At 43.4% G+C, this 19,514-nt stretch overlaps 2 protein-coding genes across 2 annotated transcripts; one reads left to right on the top strand and one right to left on the bottom strand.

Moving 5' to 3' along the window:
• Window positions 1–698: 698 nt before the first annotated feature.
• Window positions 699–12,311, top strand: LOC124136129. Its single transcript, XM_046501940.2, has 2 exons — window positions 699–1,498; window positions 10,407–12,311. The coding sequence occupies exons 1-2, from the start codon at window positions 1,141–1,143 to the stop codon at window positions 11,156–11,158; spliced, it is 1,110 nt and encodes a 369-aa protein (XP_046357896.1). The 5' UTR covers window positions 699–1,140; the 3' UTR covers window positions 11,159–12,311.
• Window positions 12,312–14,786: 2,475 nt separating this feature from the next.
• Window positions 14,787–19,218, bottom strand: LOC124136128. Its single transcript, XM_046501939.2, has 2 exons — window positions 18,780–19,218; window positions 14,787–18,108 (listed from the first exon to the last, which is right to left on the bottom strand). The coding sequence occupies exons 1-2, from the start codon at window positions 19,093–19,095 to the stop codon at window positions 17,177–17,179; spliced, it is 1,248 nt and encodes a 415-aa protein (XP_046357895.2). The 5' UTR covers window positions 19,096–19,218; the 3' UTR covers window positions 14,787–17,176.
• Window positions 19,219–19,514: the final 296 nt, after the last annotated feature.

Raw genomic sequence — 19,514 nt, forward strand, 5'->3', positions numbered from 1 at the left:
ATAGTTCGGGAATGTCTGTACTTCTTCCTCCAGAGAAGAGTACATGGACCACTTGCACAAAGCCATATTATCGCTACGCCCATACTCTAACATAGATGTACAAAAGTCGTAGCGCTGAGATCGCTTTATGCAAGTGGGCCCAGGTCTACAAGCTAACACGAAAACGTCACAATATACACTACACATTTAGGAGGAGGAACTAAAAGGAAATCCAGCAAGATACATATCGATACAGATTTTGGGGTTAGAAGTAAAATATATTCAGCACGACATAGTAAAATAGAATAACAAGATACATATTGCCTTACTTGAAATACTATAACGGGCTACGTCAAACATTAATGTAATTGTAAGTACGTGGTTGATCCAGGGCGTAAATGGGACCCTAACAATCCTATAACAGTGAGGGGATCTCAGCGATAGATATTATTAACAGAGAGAAGAGTTCAATGACAAAGCATAGCACACCTGTATCTGAGAAATTCTCATGCGTGTCTGTAGGTGGTTCTGTTGAGAACCGGTGAGAGAAATCAACAACACAGAGACCTATAGAAGCTATTTAAACACGATTACATTGACGATAAGAGTAAATATAGCTGTGGCATAAAGGCAGTCAAGATCTAAGCAGGAGAAAGTGCCTCGTGTGTTCTGTCAGCTATATAATAGACGCGTAGGGCGGAAAGGATAAAAAATATGACGCGTTCTGACTACCTTTAATTTGCATAGACGGGTTTCGTCTGCAGTTATTGAAGGTTCGGAAGGTTGACTTGCTAACAAACAGCGGGGGCTGCTTAGCGAGACAGCAAGTGGTGATTTACTTCACGTCGCAAATCCGGGTGTTGGGGTTGAGACAGGGCGGTCGTCTTCGCCCGGTCTTGTTACGTATAAATGCGGTGATCGTGCATGTACCCGGCACTCACACTTCTCATAATGAAGGGGAAAATAGCAGCGTCACGGTCGAGTTGTTCCTTGGTCGTTAAGTCGTCAGAGTAGCTTGAGGGACTGGGGCTTCTCGACACTGATAAGGACGGATAGTTACTGTTATAACCAGCTTTGGGACGACCCATGGTACTCCGGCTGGGTGAAGACGACTGCTAATGATAAGTTGTAGTCCCGGCGTGAGGTGACTAGTGTGGGAATATGCATCACACAGGGGACGCCGTCAAGCCCACAGCAGAGCTGTCGTCGTTTGGGAACAGTTACATGTCCCCTAACACCCCCGGGTCTGGCTTGTCCTGTGTGTGGGGGGACCACAACCAGAGGCTACGGGAGATCCTTGAGGACAACCGGCTACCCCAGATTGTGAAGATCTGCGAGGAGGATGTGGTACAGAGTAATGGGGAAGGAAGTGAAGGGTTCAACTTCCAACAACCCCTGCTCCTGTATAAGGAAGTGAAGCTGACGAGGGTGTTTTCGCGGAACGTGCGTCGTGACCCGGGACCCAGAGGAAGGGAGAGGGAGGTCGGACCCTACGTCGTCATTCCGGAACATTACCCAGGTAGGTTCTAATCGAGTAATCGAGGGGGCGGGTTGAGAGTGATGTGCTTGGAAATGCACAGATGACTCGGTTAAAACAGATTTAGTGCAATATTTCAAAAGAGACTTTGCGTTAATATTTTGTGAAGGAAATTAATGAATGGGTGAGCTGGTACGGAGGGCTGGATTTGGGGTTGGGGGTACGCGGCGTACTCGTGGGTTGGTGCAGGGAGGTGGAGCGAGCTGGAAGTTTGTTGGGGGGTGGGGGGGTGGGGGGGGGGGGGCGTGTGTATGTGAGGGGGGTACGCGGCGCGTGGGTTGGTGCAGAGAGTTGGATGGAGCTAGGGGTTGGGGGTGGGGGGAGGGGGGTGGGCGTGAGTGAGGAGATATGCGGCGTACACGTGGCCATCGGTGACGGATGGGTCGGAGCTGGGAGAAGATGTTGTGGGTCGCCCTGCACAGCATTGAAATGGTGTGTCCAGTAAAAGCGGGTCGTCAAACGGAGCAGATAGTATATGAGTGTTGAGATGCACAGTACAAAGAAAGAAAAACAAGATTATTACCATAAGGGTAATATAATAGAATAAAGAAGCGTTACCCATAAAGTATCTTGTCTCTTCTGTTACTTACCAAGTTCTAAAATGCCAATGCAACAGCTTTGGCTACAGTTATAAGTAACTGTTAATATAACTTACATCGTAATAATAATATTCCTATTGGTTATGTGGGCCTTCGTGATTTACCGTAGTAAGTGTATGTATGTAGTTGTGTCTGTGTGATCTATGACTCAGAGAGACTGTAAATCTATGCCCCACCCATGCATACCCGTTCCGTTCGTGATCGGATTGATTAAACTCATCGATAAAACTATAATATTGACTCGGCTTTGAGGATCAACAATCTGACGTGTCATATGATTGATTAGAGTGTATATTGAACTCCGTAGCGGGGAATGCTCAAGTGAACTACTAATGTAGACTGACATGTTATTGCACACGAGGACGATCCCGTTGATTGCAGTGCACAGATTTCACGTAATCAATATGCATGTCTACCATGTGACGTCTCCCTGCTTCGTTTCCTCGGTCCAATATTAGCACTTATGAATGTAAACACTGTAACCCTACCTTGTGTCCGTGCTGCCGAGTCATGCTCGCGAATCAGACAAATGGGAAACCCGATAGAAAAACAATCCGATAACAGTGGCGTTGGAGGGATCACATCGGCCACAGTGACAATGGCTTATGACAGCAGCCGTGTTTACACCTGACAAAACACGCAATATGAGCGAACATTAACATGGGAAAGAATGTTGGGGTGACCCAGCTCCCCCTCCCCCCCCCCCCCCCCCCCGTCCTCGAGGAGTTGCAGTGGTAAGAAGACGCCACTACACCCCCCTAACAATGGGGAACAGTATCCGGGTAATTATGGCCCTTCAACGTAGGGGTAATCTGTTTCTCGCTATCGCAACACTCAATAGGCAGGGTAGAAGTATGGGGTTCTTAAGACGAAAATGGGTTTTGTGTTTGGATTATTGAATATTGTCTTTCTTCAGGTTTCTTTTTTTAGTTTAAAAGATAATATCTATGTATCTATCCATCTCTGATCCACAAATACCTGTCTGTCTATGACATCTCTGCATTTGCCCATCATCCATCATCTGGTACCAGTTATCCATTGATACTTATCTGTCGATAACATCTCGGTCGTTATCCCAGGATCCATCCATCTCCTGGTACAAGTTATCCAACAATACTGTGATGTCTTTATCAGTATCTATATCCATCTCCCTAGTATCCATCAATCCATCAACACCTACACAGATACTGTTTCCATCAATACTTATCTGTACCTTCCTATCTTTAAACATCTTTTATCTACCTATCTATCCATCCACCCACCCATCATTCTAGTTATATTTATGTGCGTGTGTGTGTGTGTGTGTGTGTGTGTGTGTGTGTGTGTGTGTGTGTGTGTGTGTGTGTGTGTGTGTGTGTGTGTGTGTGTGTGTATCTATGCATACAATTCTAGACAAAACGGAAATAGATCTAACGAATATACACTTGTAATTTAATATAAAACATAAATACCAGAGAATAACCAGTCTCGATTATCTGCCAAGACAGATTCCATTGGACATAAAATCCAAAATACTGGTGTAAATTATTGGATGGAGCACTGGCTCAGTGATGACACCAGGTGTTCGCGACAAGGGTAAACATTCACGTCCTGTTCTACCGCTTGTACTCGCCACTCAAGAAATCACAGTTAATCCCTCAGAGGTGGTATCATATATATTCGTAAAAAAATCAAAATATTTCCATCATACATATTTATGATAAATACTACTGCCGAATACTGAATTGTTACACAATCGAGATGTTCCATCGCAAAGTCCAACTTAATTTGTTTTTATAAGTAAAGCTTTAGATTAATAATGACGAGTATTAAGTACCACCATGACGACTACTTCGGCCAAGTACAAATATACAGTCGGGCAAAAACATATACACCACTGTTTGATGGTGACTAAACGAAAATACAGTAAAATACGGTTAAAACGAACTCAAATGGACAACTAATGTTAGTTCGTTTTAACCGTAGTTCGTTATACGTACATATACAGCATAACTACAGCAAGCAGTCGGGACCAAAAAAGTAACTTCGTTATATCCGTCGGTTCGTTATAAGCGTGTTCGTTATAACCGTAGTTTACTGTAGTTATTCTATGGAGATGTATTTGATAAGAGTATCACATTTGTGTTTTTGAACGTTTTCAGTGTTTCGACGAGTGTTTTCAGCCTTGTGACGTTTATAATACGTTAAGCCAAATCGAAATTTCAAGTGTATACTTTCTTTTGTCCGTCAGTGTACTTGTATACTTATTAGTCGAGATTGACATCACGCCAGTCGGAATAAGGTATGCCTCAGGTAACTCCTTTTGACACGCTTGTTTTGATCCCTAGATTAGCAAAGGTCAGATAAGGTGAAGAGTTTACTCAGGCATATGAATCTCAAGTCACGTGTCATGTCGTGTATTAGCTATCATTTATTTAATACGATACCATAAAATCCCGGGGTCTTTTTTTTATTACTTATTCGTCTGAAACCTAAACTCCAGTACCTATATATCGTGTATGACGGATAATAGACAGTAATAACGTCGCGGAACGACCTTTGCCCCATATTGACATCAGGTGAATGTGTTATGGTGCGTGGTAGATTGACAAATTCACACGTTTGTGCGGAGAAGATCATGGTGGCAAACACTTTCTCTTGAAATTACCACAGAACAAATTGGACAGTATTTGACAATATTGTCGCGAAGGCCTTGCTGTCTGTCGGGACGGGTCAACCTTTACTATGAATAGACCAGTAATTTGTTGGAGCGTCCTTGACAAGTAGAGTTAATAGCTGAAGTCTTTGTGCGGGTCATGTTCACAGGTCATTTTAAGCTGACCACGGGCAGTGAATGCACGGCCCCCGTGTGAGAAGCATCATTGTGACCATTCGCCTTTACTCTTCATCCCTCCCCGCTCCCCACTGCTCTGAACGCTCACACCTTGATATATAGAGACCCACTTCCCCAATGCTTTTACAAAGATACCGTCTGTCGATGACCTCACACCTGGTGTGGCGCCCCGTCTCTTTCACCACCTGTCAAATGTCCCCTGACCTCCTCCCCTGGTGCCTTTATAAACTCTCACATCGTCCCATAAAGCAGCATAACACGTTAAAGCGTAAGTCTTTCAAGCCTCAAGGCGTTTCCTGCTTGACGCTAAGGTCCGTGTAGCGGATTATATATAGTTATGTGAAAATGATCCATCTGAAATGTAAAGAGAGTTCACTTCATTGTCGCTAGCTGGCATCAACCGTATGTTTGTATGTGACCGAGTTGTTTATCCGTCAGCAGTGTCCCAACTCCAACATCGCGGCCTGTCAATCATGGATGACAGGCAAACCAGTGGTTGATATCATGAACAATGAACCACGATTTGAGATTATAGCTATTTCACCCATGTGTATATTATAGAAACTCTGACTTTGTAAACTTACGTATCTTTGACGGTCAATGGGGGAGACATGTGGTCGTAGTTCGCTGTCCCTGAAGCTGATGATTGGGGGTCGAATGCCAGCTTACCCTTATTATGTTTCTAAATTTGTCGCATTAAAGCATGCTCTTGGGAATCAAGCAGGTGATAAACGTTTGAGGCTGACCTCCGGCTTTCCTCCTGCATAAAGTGACCGCCTCCGTGGTCTGGTGGCAGAGCGTACGCCCGGAGAGCGGAAGGTCCGGAGTTCGATCCCCGGCCATGTCATACCAAAAGACGTTAAAAGATGGTACTTGTTGTTACCCTGTCTGGCGCTCGGCATTAAGGGGCTAAAACAAGGACTGGTCGGCTCGGAGTCAGTATACTGTGTCTGAGTGGCATGGTGTCTGCGGCATGGTATCTCAGTGAGCTAGCGCTAGAAATCGGCATCAGTCCGGACAAGTACAAGTAGCCATATAAACACACACACGTACATGCACGTCGCTATATAAGTGCAATAATCATGGACGCGACGTTAAACGTCCTCAAAACTTTAACGTCACCTCCTGCATAAACTTTGCACGCTATTCAAAGAAAGAAAAACGGTCCTTGTGCATAAACGTGAATAAATATATGTAAAAAAACCAATAATCTAGGTTAAAGTTATATATATACAGAGAAGATAGTAAATTGTAAAAATATATAATTTGTAATTGCAGTTGATTTAGAGAGGAGAGTAGAAGAGATGGATGGAAGAATATAACAAACTGACAAATCGCTGACTGCGAATCACTGTCAAATACATAAAATTTGGGAGAATTAATTATCACAGGTATTCGATCTAAGTAACAGTAAGTGATTTCGACAGGTGACAGATCATCTATCACAGACACCCGTCTGGTCCCATCAATCTCTGTTAGAGGTGAGCTACGCCCGCAGTGTAAATACGACATAGCGCTGTCAGTTAACCCTTGTGTGATGCACCTCGCGAACTCATACTAGTATACCTTTAAAGGTGCAAAAAGCATATTTCATATAAAACAAGAGGACAATGAAGCAATGCATCAAAGTTACTCCGCCAAACCTTGCACTGTAGAGCAGTTCTTTCAGTGATTTCAAAGCGGCAATAACTGGGGCAAGCAAACACAGGCAATTTGTCTGTCTACCAGACCCTAGATAATAAATTAAAATTGAATCCAACTCAAGTTTCAAATGATTTGGCATGTCTAGATTTTTTCAGATAATTCAGCATTGTTCTTGGCTCCATTTGGATTTTACATTACATTTTGTAGAGGTATATTGGGAAAAATAAGATAAGGGACGAAGTATTATCCTGCCAGGCAACTAGCAACTTATGGTCATTGTTTTGCTATAAGCGGTTTTATCAATGTATTGTCAACTGCATATCTAACGTATATTCAACTGCTGGTACAGATTTCAGCATTGTTATTTTAGAAAACTATGTAATTACTTCGCTTCACAAGTGTCCATCATCGCCGTGGTCACAAGTGTCCGCCATCACCGTTTTCACAAGTGTCCTCAATCACCGGTGACAAGTGTCTGTCATTACCGTGTTCACATGTGTCCTTCATCACGGCGGTGACAAGTGTCCGTCATCACCGTGGTCACATGTGTCCGTCATCACCGTTGTCACAAGTGTCCGTCATCACCGTGGTCACATGTGTCCGTCATCAGGTGCATGGTTTTCCCTAATCGATAAGGACAGCGTCCATGGTGTCCTCTAATCAGTGACGACAGCCTCAATGGTGTCCCCTAATCAGTGACGACCGCTTCAGTGGTGTCCTCTAATCAGTGACGACCGCCTCAGTGGTGTCCTCTAATCAGTGACGATCGCCTCATTGGTGTCCTCTAATCAATGACCACCGTCTCAGTGGTGTCTTCTAATCAGTGACGACCGCCTCAATGGTGTCCCCTAATCAGTGACGACCGCTTCAGTGGTGTCTTCTAATCAGTGACGACCGCCTCAATGGTGTCCCCTAATCAGTGACGACCGCTTCAGTGGTGTACTCTAATCAGTGACGACCGCCTCAATGGTGTCCCCTAATCAGTGACGACCGCTTCAGTGGTGTCTTCTAATCAGTGACGACCGCCTCAATGGTGTCCCCTAATCAGTGACGACCGCTTCAGTGGTGTCTTCTAATCAGTGACGACCGCCTCAATGGTGTCCCCTAATCAGTGACGACCGCTTCAGTGGTGTCTTCTAATCAGTGACGACCGCCTCAGTGATGTCCTCAATCAGTGACGATCGCCTAATTGGTGTCCTCTAATCAATGACCACCGCCTTAGTGGTGTCCTCAATAAGAGACGACCGCCTCAGTGGTGTCCTCTAATCAATCACGGCCGCCTAAGTGGGGTCCTCTAACCAATCACGACCGCCTAAGTGGTGTCCTCTATCAATCACGAACGCCTCAGTGGTGTCCTCTATCCAATGACGGCCGCCTCAGTGGTGTCCTCAAGATGTGACAACCGATTCAGTGGTGTCCTCTAATCAATGACGACCGCCTCAGTGGTGTCCTCTAATTAATGACGGCCACCTCAGTGGTGTCCTCAATAAGTGACGACCGACTCAGTGGTGTCCTCTAATCAATCACAAATGCCTAAGTGGGATCCTCTAACCAATAAACCACCGCCTTAGTGGTGTCCTCTAACCAAACATGACCGACTCAGTGGTGTCCTCTAATCAATCACGACCGACTCAGTGGTGTCCTCTAATTAATGACGGCCACCTCAGTGGTGTCCTCAATAAGTGACGACCGACTTAGTGGTGTCCTCTAATCAATCACAAATGCCTAAGTGGGGTCCTCTAACCAATAAACCACCGCCTTAGTGGTGTCCTCTAACCAAACATGACCGACTCAGTGGTGTCCTCTAACCAATCATGACCGACTCAGTGGTGTCCTCAATAAGAGACGACCGCCTCAGTGGTGTCCTCTAACCAATCATGACCGACTCAGTGGGGTCCTCTAACCAATCACGACCGCCTTAGTGATGTCCTCTAACCAATCACGAATGCCTCAGTGGTGTCCTCTAACCAATCACGAATGCCTCAGTGGTGACCTCTAACCAATCACGACCGCCTTAGTGCTTCGATGCTTCAATGCTTCGATCACCGGCCACGTCATGGAAAAAGTCCTGAATACATAGTTATATATATATAAACAAATTTGTCAAACATATTTTAGCATAATTATTTTATTTACAACTGTTTCAAACAGGTTGTAGTGATAGAGGATGCATTTGTGCTTTTAGCACTATTACAGTGGAAACTACAACTTCAATATTTTATTTTAGAACACTGATACTGCGCTTATTAACTTTACATTCTCTGTAAAACTCTCACCCTAAGATGTCACAATAGGCCTGTTTACAAACTGTCACCTACACCTGTGACATCTTTTTCTAAGAAAGCGTTTAAGAGATGCCACCTATAGCCATCATATCAGGGTCACTGTGCAATTTCATTGTGTGGTGACACTCGTGGTGTTTACACATTGTTGCAGCAGTAAAGCTAGCTCGCCTGACCTCGTCAAAACAGCACACAACCTAAAATCGCCAACCGATAGGTCCAGTCGTACGACAAAGTCGCATCGTGTGCACAAATCTTCAGATCGAATAACGGTATATGTGTGCATAGTGAAATATACACATTATCCCTGCTGTGACACGTGGCAAGAAATGGTCAGCCTTTGCACGTTTACCACGTGCCATCTGTGTTTTGACAGTGATGTGTGGGCACACGTTGTCTATAACAGCCACGCAATACCGCAGCAGGACTCGCCTGTATGTCATGTTGAGAATAGCCATACCTTTAATAGCGTTAACACGGGCGACTAAATGAATTTATACCAACTTCTTGAGCAGTATCCAGTCTTACAAACCAAATTAACAAATTATATATATATATACTAAAGATGTTAAAGATGACATTACAGATTAACTATAGTAATGTTAATGAATCGTTCCTTAACTTCTTAAAGGAATAAAAGGGTGTTCCTTAACTTCTTTTGAGTAGTATAAATATTGTGCTGTCACGTACCAAAGCATCACAATAATGTGCGGATAATGTCGTCGAATACTTCTTTGTGTAATACGTGTGTGTAATTATAAGTGATGGATTATCTAACATTACCGTGAATATATTACAACCATATCACGGCAGACTTGATCCAGACTGTAAACAGCAAGAGACTAAAACAACAGATCCTGCAAGGGCCACATGTGTTAGAAACATGCGCACTGTGGCGTTCACAATACACAATCATGTGGTTCTGGTCTTCACTCAATGATGTCAAATTGAAGGGGAAGAAACGCTCATAAAATCTCCTTCGAGCCGCGAACCTCAATAATAAAGCTGACCTCGCTTTTACTGAACAGAAAGGTTTTATCACTGGGGTAAATTCATCCAAAGGATGTCAAGTAGAATCAATTGATTTATTAAAAAACAAAAATATGTCGTCAGCTGACAGGAGGTTAACGCAGTAAGCCTATTGAGATTTGATATCCTGTTTTTACATGTCTGAAGTCGATGGTTAGGGTCGATTATTGTATTTTTAGAGGGCCTCCTTAGTGTTTGAGGATTGGTTGCGATTTTAAACTTCATAGTCAGTCTATAAAAGCACGCATATTTCGACCAAGTGAAGTTTTTTTAAGGGTCAGATTATGTTTTCGAAATGTGCGAATCTATATTCAGCACGGGCCTCGACGTCTATGACGGTACCAATAGGTTCCAACGTAAATGAATAACTGTATCATCCTATCAGGTACATTTTGTTGATTTTTCAAAACTAAATATGCCGGTATTAGAATATTAACGAAATTAAGAAAACCACAACAAACCAGAGTCTAAATATGTAAATGATTTACCACATCTTTTTACAGGTTTCTTCAAAGTTCTGAACACCGAGGGCAGTGATGACATGGCCTTGACCTCCTTATCCACCGTCGCTAGAATTATGCCAGCGTCCTTTCTGTGCCTCGTAAAACTCAAAGGCTTCGTAGCGCATCACCAACGGAAGGATACATTAGTATATGAAAAGAAGGAGATCCCACCGGGACTACTTTATGTTATGAATATTCATGAGGATCAGGTGACATACATCAATAGCCGGAAGTCTGAGAAACGGAAGCTGATTCTGTCCCTGCGTTGTACAAACCGAGACCGAAACGTAGAGATATTATTGCCCTACGATTCAACTGGACAATTTTATATTGTCGATCTGAAGAAAAGTAGTTCCCGAAGTTGTGTGAACGCGGGCGCCTTTGCTCACACTATCTCTAGCATCATGCAAACGTTTGACAAAGACAGTGTAACTAAAGTACAACTTATATACGGCGACCCCCCTTCCCAGGAATGTCAGTTTACGGGGGTTCTCAGAATTAGTCACGTGACCAAAGAACATACTGTGATTGCATGTACATTGAATTCGGTGGAGCCGAAAATTTTAGAATTATCAATTACTCCACATCCAAAGTTCAAACTAGCTTTACAAACAGCGGACCAACACAGCGACGTCGTGAAGAGAAAGTGTTTGGCGTTCATGAAAACTGCCTACGAGAAGTTCCGACGAGATTTGAAGGTTCGGCGAGATTACGAGATCGAGAAACGAGACTTGAGGGAGGATTACGACTAGGGCTAGTGTGCAAGGCGATTAAGCTTGTCCCATGTTGACTTCGTGTACACTTGTTACTCCGCACATTATCCGCTTGTGCGTGCGACTCTGAGAGGGCCATTGGTCTAATGTGCTGCAGTAATTACGTATTTGATTGACACTGTTGGAACGACAGGAAAGTGAGCCTTTTGGGTAACAATGCACTGTATATCTGAAAAGTTTTGCGAGCAGCGAAAACTGCGAGCGACACACACAATAGTTTCATGATACAGTTATTTTGGCAGACCAACAACAAACAAAAGACGTAGGGAGACATTTTTCTTGTATTCACTTCACTGTAAATCGGGTGTTCTTTAACTTCTTTTGAGTAGTATATAATACTGAACAAAAATGGAGATCATGAATATTTTGGCGCATATTTTTTGTAGTGAAGGGTGAGCTCAAAATTTAAAATAAATATCCCCAGGAATGATCCCTAAGTGGTTTGTCAAGTATATACCCTTTTCATTTGACGTGGCTGACCAATCTGCCTTTGTCTGAAACGCTTTGTCTTGTAGGAGTATCGGGTATAGAGATATATTTAATTAACTGAATTTGATCATAAATGTTGAATATTGCGTGCGTGTAAACCTTAGGAATTGACGGTGCTAAATACGTCCGTACCCTCGTTTCAGAAATGTCGAAATGTTTCCACATTTCATTGGTTTGAATTGAGATAGAGGGAGGCACAGCTTATCGCGAACATGGACGTATATCTGTACCTGAACTCCTTCATCACTTTAAGCTTATTAACCCACCAGCTGTAATCGAATTTAGGGTTCATGTTTGTCAAACAAACTGAATTATTGTACTCCATGCAATGAGGAAAGAAACGGTGATTGAAAAAGGCCACCAGTAGTATTACATCCTGCTATAGCCGAAGGGAGACTACTTCTCAATCAGTACATGTAATGCTTTACGACGTAATGTCCAAAGTTCCTGTACTGCACATGTATGTGATATACACGCATATGTGTATACATTATAATTTAAGTTGTTACATAGGGTTGTTATGATTTGAAATATCTATAAATTTTGAAACTATATATTTCTACTGTAGTGATAGGGTAAAATGAAGACATGATCTCAGAAATACGTGTATAAAATATGATCAGAATAAAATATGTATTTACAATAATTGTGTTTTGTGGAAAGAATAACAATTATGAAGACTACTTTTTGGACGAAAATATTTAACATTTACTTGATGGCCATGGTGTGATATAGCAGTAGTCAATGAGTGTGAGTGAGTTGGTTTTTACGCCACTTGATATAGTATTTCATTTATAACTCGGCGTGTCAGCTCAATGTGGAAGGAAATCCCGAATACTTTTACCACTTTGGTGAAACCCACGAGCATGGGTATGGTGCTGGCAAACCTAGAAACATAACCGGATGGAACCTGGATTCGAACCCACAATCATAGGTTTAAGGAACAGCCCAGCAAATTGGGGCATCTTAGATAACAGGACAAGAATTGAGTGTTTGATGGAGATGAGTGAGTGAGTGAGTTTAACGCCGCTTAGTATTTCACTTACGTCTCGACTAGCCTCTACATGGATCCCCGATTCCAACGTACCAAATTGCCGAGTCTATACTAGCCTCTACATAGATCCCCGATTCCCACGTACCAAATTGCCAAGTCTATACTAGCCTCTACATAGATCCCCGATTCCAACGTACCAAATTGCCGAGTCTATACTAGCCTCTACATAGATTCCCAATTCCCACATACCAAATTGCTGAGTCTCGACTAGTCTCTACATAGATCCCCGATTCCCACGTACCAAATTGCCAAGTCTCGACTAGCCTCTACATAGATCCCCGATTCCCACGTACCAAATTGCCCAGTCTCGACTAGCCTTTACATAGATTCCCGATTCCCACGTACCAAATTGCCCAGTCTCGACTCGCCTCTAGATGGATCCCCGATTCCCACATACCAAATTGTCGAGTCTCGACTCGCCTCTAGATGGATCCCCGATTCCCACGTACCAGGATAGAGTGGGCAGCCTTTCTATATGAACCTATCGTCTTTAACTCCTTTGACTTATGTGTTGACATTAAACTAATATTTTTATACAAAACATTCTGCGTAACTCGAACCCATGGTCATTGGGATGGCAGGGATGTACTGACTTGACAATGTCTCATGTCTAAGAGATGTTAACGGTGTCGTGTAGCCAATTTCTCCACGCAATGGTGCTCTTCAAGAAATGAATAACGCTTGATTCGATATTTATTAAATACAGAACTACATACAGACAATTGATGACATTCTTGATCAGGGCTTACAGCGAATGATTAACGAGCCCAACACAGGTGTTAGAAAACAATCCTCACAGAGTACACAAAGGGAACACAATTCGCATGAATATTTAACGTCTACCCCAACGCAAATAGCACTTATCGTTTTCATATTTTCAAAAATGTTTCGTGTATTGGGGATTACAAGAACTGAATGAATTAGGAGCCTTCGGACCTCGTGCATTCTAAACTGCTTTTGAAAGGTTTTGGCTCTGTCATAAAATGTGGCCAAAATGGCAAGTGGGAATTGACTTGATTGTCACTTTGGAAGATCCAGAATCGGCCTTCACCTTTATAGACTTTGCAGTACGAAGACTTTTTGACAACGAAGACATCGAACACCGAAGAAAAAACAGAGGTAACTTAGTTTTTATTACTCTACATGGCAAATATACAGCGCGGGCACTCGATGTAATGAAGAGTGTGCAGAGTTGCGTCCCTTAGGCCTACCTGACATCTGTGATGGTGGTTTTGAATACAGACTCGCCCAGATTATGGTTGAAGATTTGTAGACAACATACCTGTGCTCTATCCTCTATATCTCCAGGGCTTGCAATTCGGTAGACCGACACTGGTATTATGAACCGTGCTCGTGGGTTTCACCAGCGGTAAACGTCTAAGACCTGCATCACTTCGGACTTTCCTCCCACATCAATATGACATGCCGTAATACACCTGACATTCTGTTTCAAGTGGCGTTGAACCAGACTCACTCTGGAAGCAGGTGGCCCAGTGGTGTAAGGCGACAGGATCCGCTAATCTTAAATTTCATCTGAATGGTTAACTACCACCCCAACCCCCCTGTGAAGATCCAGTTTAGAAAAGGACTTCAGCAGCTCGTGCTTGTGATAATGGGTAACTAAATGGATCGCCGCAATTGGTTGATAAATGGATCGCTGACTTGGTTGATGCATGGCATCGTATCCCAATTGCGTGGATCGATTCTCATGATGTCAATCACAGGATTGTCTGGCACAGACAAGATTACTTATCACACGGGGGGCCCAGTCGTCTAAGGCGCCGCGATTCGCTGTGCAGTGTTGCGTCCCTTCGGCACGCCAGAAACCTATGATTGTGGGTTCGAATCCCGGTTCGCCCCGATTATGTTTTATAGGTTCGTCAGCACCATACCCGTGCTCGTGGGTTTCACTAAAGTGGTAACCGTCTGAGACCTGCATCACTTTGGGCTTTCCTCCCACATCAATATGACATGCCGTAATATAACTGGAACACTGTTAAAAGCGGCGTTAAACCCAACTCACTCACTCACTCACACTAATTCAATGTCAAAGATACACGAAACTTCTTTTCTAATGGTTTATTTATGATATAAACATTGATTGTTGTACATAAATACATTCCCTTTAGCACCGGACAGTAAGCACACACGTCACTCATTCACTCACTCATGTAAAAGATAGGGGATAAAAGATAATTCAAATAAATAATGCAACATAACAAAACGATCACAGTTACCTTCCTTTGGAGTCTTTGACGGTACACACACATGCGTTGTCCACAACAAATCAGCAAAGTGAAACACCAGCTTGTGATTCATAGCACTACGATATAAGGGTTTTTTTATATGTCATTCATTGATATTTATTGTGCTGCCTTAATATCACCCAAGGCCTATAAATCAAGGTGTATTAATTCCTTATTCGCCTCGGGGCATGTCTAAGGCGCCACAATTCGCTGTGCAGTTTTGCGTACCTTATGCGTTCCAGGACCAACTGATCGAGGATTTGAATTCGTTATTCGACAACTATTTATCCTATAATGATTCTCGGTTTATAAAAAAATCATGCTCGTGCCTGAGGGTTTCCCCTATACTCCTGCCTGAGGGTTTCCCCTTTACTCGTGCCTGAGGGTTTCCCCTATACTCGTGCCTGAGGGTTTCCCCTATACTCGTGCCTGTGGGTTTCCCTATACTCGTGCCTGAGGGTTCCCCTATACTCGTGCCTGAGGGTTCCCCTATACTCGTGACTGTGGGTTCCCCTATACTCGTGCCTGAGGGTTTCCCCTATACTCGTGCCTGAGGGTTTCCCTATACTCGTGCCTGAGGGTTTTACCCTATACTCGTGCCTGAGGGTTTCCCCTATACTCGTGCCTGAGGGTTTCCCCTATACTCGTGCCTGTGGGTTTCCCCTATACTCGTGCCTGAGGGTTTTACCCTATACTCGTGCCTGTGGGTTTCCCTATACTTGTCCTTGTGGGTTTCCCCTATACTCGTGCCTGAGGGTTTCCCCTGTACTCGTGCCTGTGGGTTTCCCTATACCCGTCCCTGTGGGTTTCCCCTATACTCGTGCCTCTGGGTTTCGCCTATACTTGGGGCCTGTGGGTTCCCTATACCCGTCCCTGTGGGTTTCCCCTATACTCGTGCCTGAGGGTTTCCCCTATACTCGTGCCTGAGGATTTCGCCTATACTCGTGCCTATGGTTTCATTCAATACCCGTCCCTGTGGGTTTCCCTGTGCCCGACTATCATAAAGTTGAAACTCACTCACCCAGAAGCTACGAAGGAACTTATACATCTTGGCTATATATATATCTAAAAAATATTTTAGAGTACAAAATACACAGAAAGCCTTCTAATATTACCTTACCAGATCAAATTGTCCGCAGCATGTATAACACTTTGGCAGGTAAGGGAACTTTTCATTCAAAATATATTTTTGTCAATTCAAATACTATTAGCAACCGTTGTATAATCAATCATACATGTATTTTCAGGGAAGACAAAATTTTCACATTAATATTTTTTCAATTTTCATTTCCGATTAAGAAACAGCCGAAAACGATCATGGTTTTTTTCACCTGTGGAGTTTGACGAAAATATAATCTGGGCTGAGGAAATACCCACAAGAAAAGAAACATGTCTTCGAACAATCTGGTCCGAAACAAATTGACAAAGGGAGATTATCATAGCACACTGGATTAGTGGCACAGAAGACATTACATTACTTTAACGCTTCTGTAAATCAAATGTTATCTGCCAACCCAATGCAAACTCTTCCGTCGACGTTAAGCCATACTAATCAGCAAGAAACGTCACGATAGCGAACATTCAAAGACGATTACAGATTACTCGGAGAGAGGGAATATTGTCCCCTCCCAGGATGAGGATGTCCCAAGCACACATACACATTAATATCATTGTGGTTATCGTAACAATAATGCAGTATTCAACAATATAGGACTATATATCATTTGATGTAGAATTACAGTATGGCTTGACTTCTCGTAAAAATCACATCCTATTCCTTGATTTCTGCTAAACAGCCAATTATCATACCCTTCCCTGATGCGGTTTCTTCCTCATCCGACTTAATGATGGGTGATTGGGTAGCCAAGTGGTTAACGAGTTCACACGTGAAGCCAATTGCAAAGTCCTGGGTTCGATTCCCCACAATGTGTGGGGTGTCCTCCGATATGGCTGGTATATTGCTTTAGGGGTGCAAAACACTTCTTGCTCACTCACACAATTAATAAGACCGACTATCATGGCTGGCACCATACTGTCCGAGTGTCTCCAAAATCCGTCTCTCATTCATCTTCCCCCATCCACCCCTGCCATAAACACACCCCAAAAAAACCACCTACCCCAGCCCCACTCTCACTGAGCTCCGAACTACCCCACCCTTACCCCCGTGACTCATTGGACTGTGCCCGCTCTGGACTCCTGCTCCGACCCTCACACTGTTGTGGTGGATTCCCTATTCTTAAACTCCTTAAGTTCTAACAATGTTCCTCTAAAGACAGGACTCTGGTCCTCGCTCTGGACAGAGTCAGTGTCCGACTCCATCATCATGCTGACCGGGTCATCGGTCAAGCTGATGTCCCCAATGAGGTCTAGGGACAGGGTGTTTCCAGTGGAGGAGGTGGGGATGTGCTGGATCACCTGCTGGTTCGTGTCCAGATCTGGACTCAACTTTATCATCATGCTGTACAACGCTGCATACTTCCTGCACAGTCTCTTAGCATCCTTGTAGGAATCCAGATCCGTGTACTCTTCCTCATCAGCAGATTCTGTCACAGTACAAGCTGCTGTAACTGGCACTTCAAACAAAACGTTCCTTTTATTCAAAACAGTGCTAGCGATAACGGTTTCGACAGTTTCGGCACCCTTAATGATCATCATACCGGTGAATATGCAAGGAACCACTGGCGCCTTGCCGAACAACAGTCTAGCTTTAATTGGAAGAGTCAGATCCGAAAGGATGTCTTTCATCCTATATACAGAGTTTTTGTTTAGATTACCCTTCTCGTACAGTGCATTAAACTTTCCAGTTTTGGTGAGGGGGACAAGTATTTCCTTCTGGTCAGTGTCTATACATTTCAAGTATTTCACTTCTGTTGTGGTCCACTCAGTTTTGCTTTTCTTGAACACCCCAGTCACAGCACTCGTTTTCCAAGTTGCTGTAAAAATGCTTTCAACTTTAAGAACGGACCCAGCAGGAACCTTTCTTTCAAAGATCTTCTGGTTTCCATCTTCTTGCTTCTGGATCCGGATAGCCTTGATGTTTGACCTTGAGAAAAACTTCCGGGGCATGGCCTCGGAAACTTCCGCTATTGACCGGAAGCAAGTGGCCCGTCCGAAATCAGAGGGGACCATCTCAAACCATCCTGAAAAATAATTTTTACCTTTAAAGTACAAGCAAATGACACCAAAGTAACGTTTGTGAATCCTGAAGTCGGTTTAAATTTAAGTTGTCATATGCTTAAGTTATATGTAATAACCCAACTTTGATGGATAAAGGTTCAGCTTATCACAATAAACAGTTCACCTATGCAACGTTATGCATGAATATAAATGATTATGTTGCTTCGACTCAGGCAAATCTTTATGTATGTTCACTGTATCGTTAAACTAGAAGCAATAGCAGAAAGGGCAAGATTCTTCCTCTTGCTGGACTGGGTCTTTCATAATTATTTTATGAAAATAATAGCATTTTTGTTATTACGCAGATCACAACGTGGTCTTACGGTTTTGTAAGTTTTACGTTTCTCTTGTTTCAGAATTATCATTTCTATATAGGATTATGTAAAAGGGGATTTGCGACGTAAGTCACGTTGACTCTGTTACTATAAAAATCGGATAAGCTTGTCTGTGTCGGTTCTCGCTTACCACATGTTTCGTGACTCTATCTCATTATTTAATCAAGCTGATTGGATCACATGAATGTTTAAAACCAACTCACAACAAACCGGAATGAGTTCACGCACGTGTTTCCGGTCCAGTCAGGCCTTTTGATTCCTGTAAACCCAAACCGGTTTCAACATTCACGACCACTCACCTTCATAGTCCTCGGGTAAAAGTAATGTCTGCCCAACCTCAAAGTACATCCCCGTGTCCTTGTCCTTATGAATAGTTCGTGCACTGGCAATCCTCTTTGTGCTTTTAGTATGAAACAAAACTGTCTGTTTACAATACATTTTTAAACCAGGAGACAGTTTGCCTTCCTTGTTCTCCTCAAATTTCACGATTCGGGGCAGACGTTCGTCGTCCTTATAAACACCAAGCGTCGCGGTGTCGTCTGCCCAGGTGAACTCCCTCTTCTGAGAGCCCACAGAACCAGATTCGCTAGTCCCCCCTGTCTCTGATTCCGCCATGTTTTAAGTCCTTATGTCTTCACCATAATATTTCTTCTCTCACATACCCGTATACAGATCGCCAGCTTGTTGATAATTCCTGGCTACAGAGCACCGCAGTTTGCTATTATTGGAAACACGGAGAACCGGTTTGGCTAAATCTATATCCCGACCAACTCAGATTAACGATTATTCTCATCCAGGGCTGTTGGCGATAACATAAAGGACCTGAACATGAATAACGTCCGTTTTACTATCCCTGTGCTTACAGTGACATAGGTTGAGTTCATGACTACCAAGTGTTTGAAGCTATTCAAAAATATGTTTACATTACAGTCACGCATATATCTTTTCTTGGCTGGGAACGTCTCGCCCAAGAGAGCACGCCGGTTGAATTCCGAAACTCCTACGACGTTTTTCACACTTCGCCAGTCAACAGC

This window comes from Haliotis rufescens, unplaced genomic scaffold (assembly GCF_023055435.1).
Source record: "Haliotis rufescens isolate VD_foot unplaced genomic scaffold, xgHalRufe1.0.p SCAF_2, whole genome shotgun sequence".
In the NCBI taxonomy this organism is placed as follows: domain Eukaryota; kingdom Metazoa; phylum Mollusca; class Gastropoda; order Lepetellida; family Haliotidae; genus Haliotis; species Haliotis rufescens.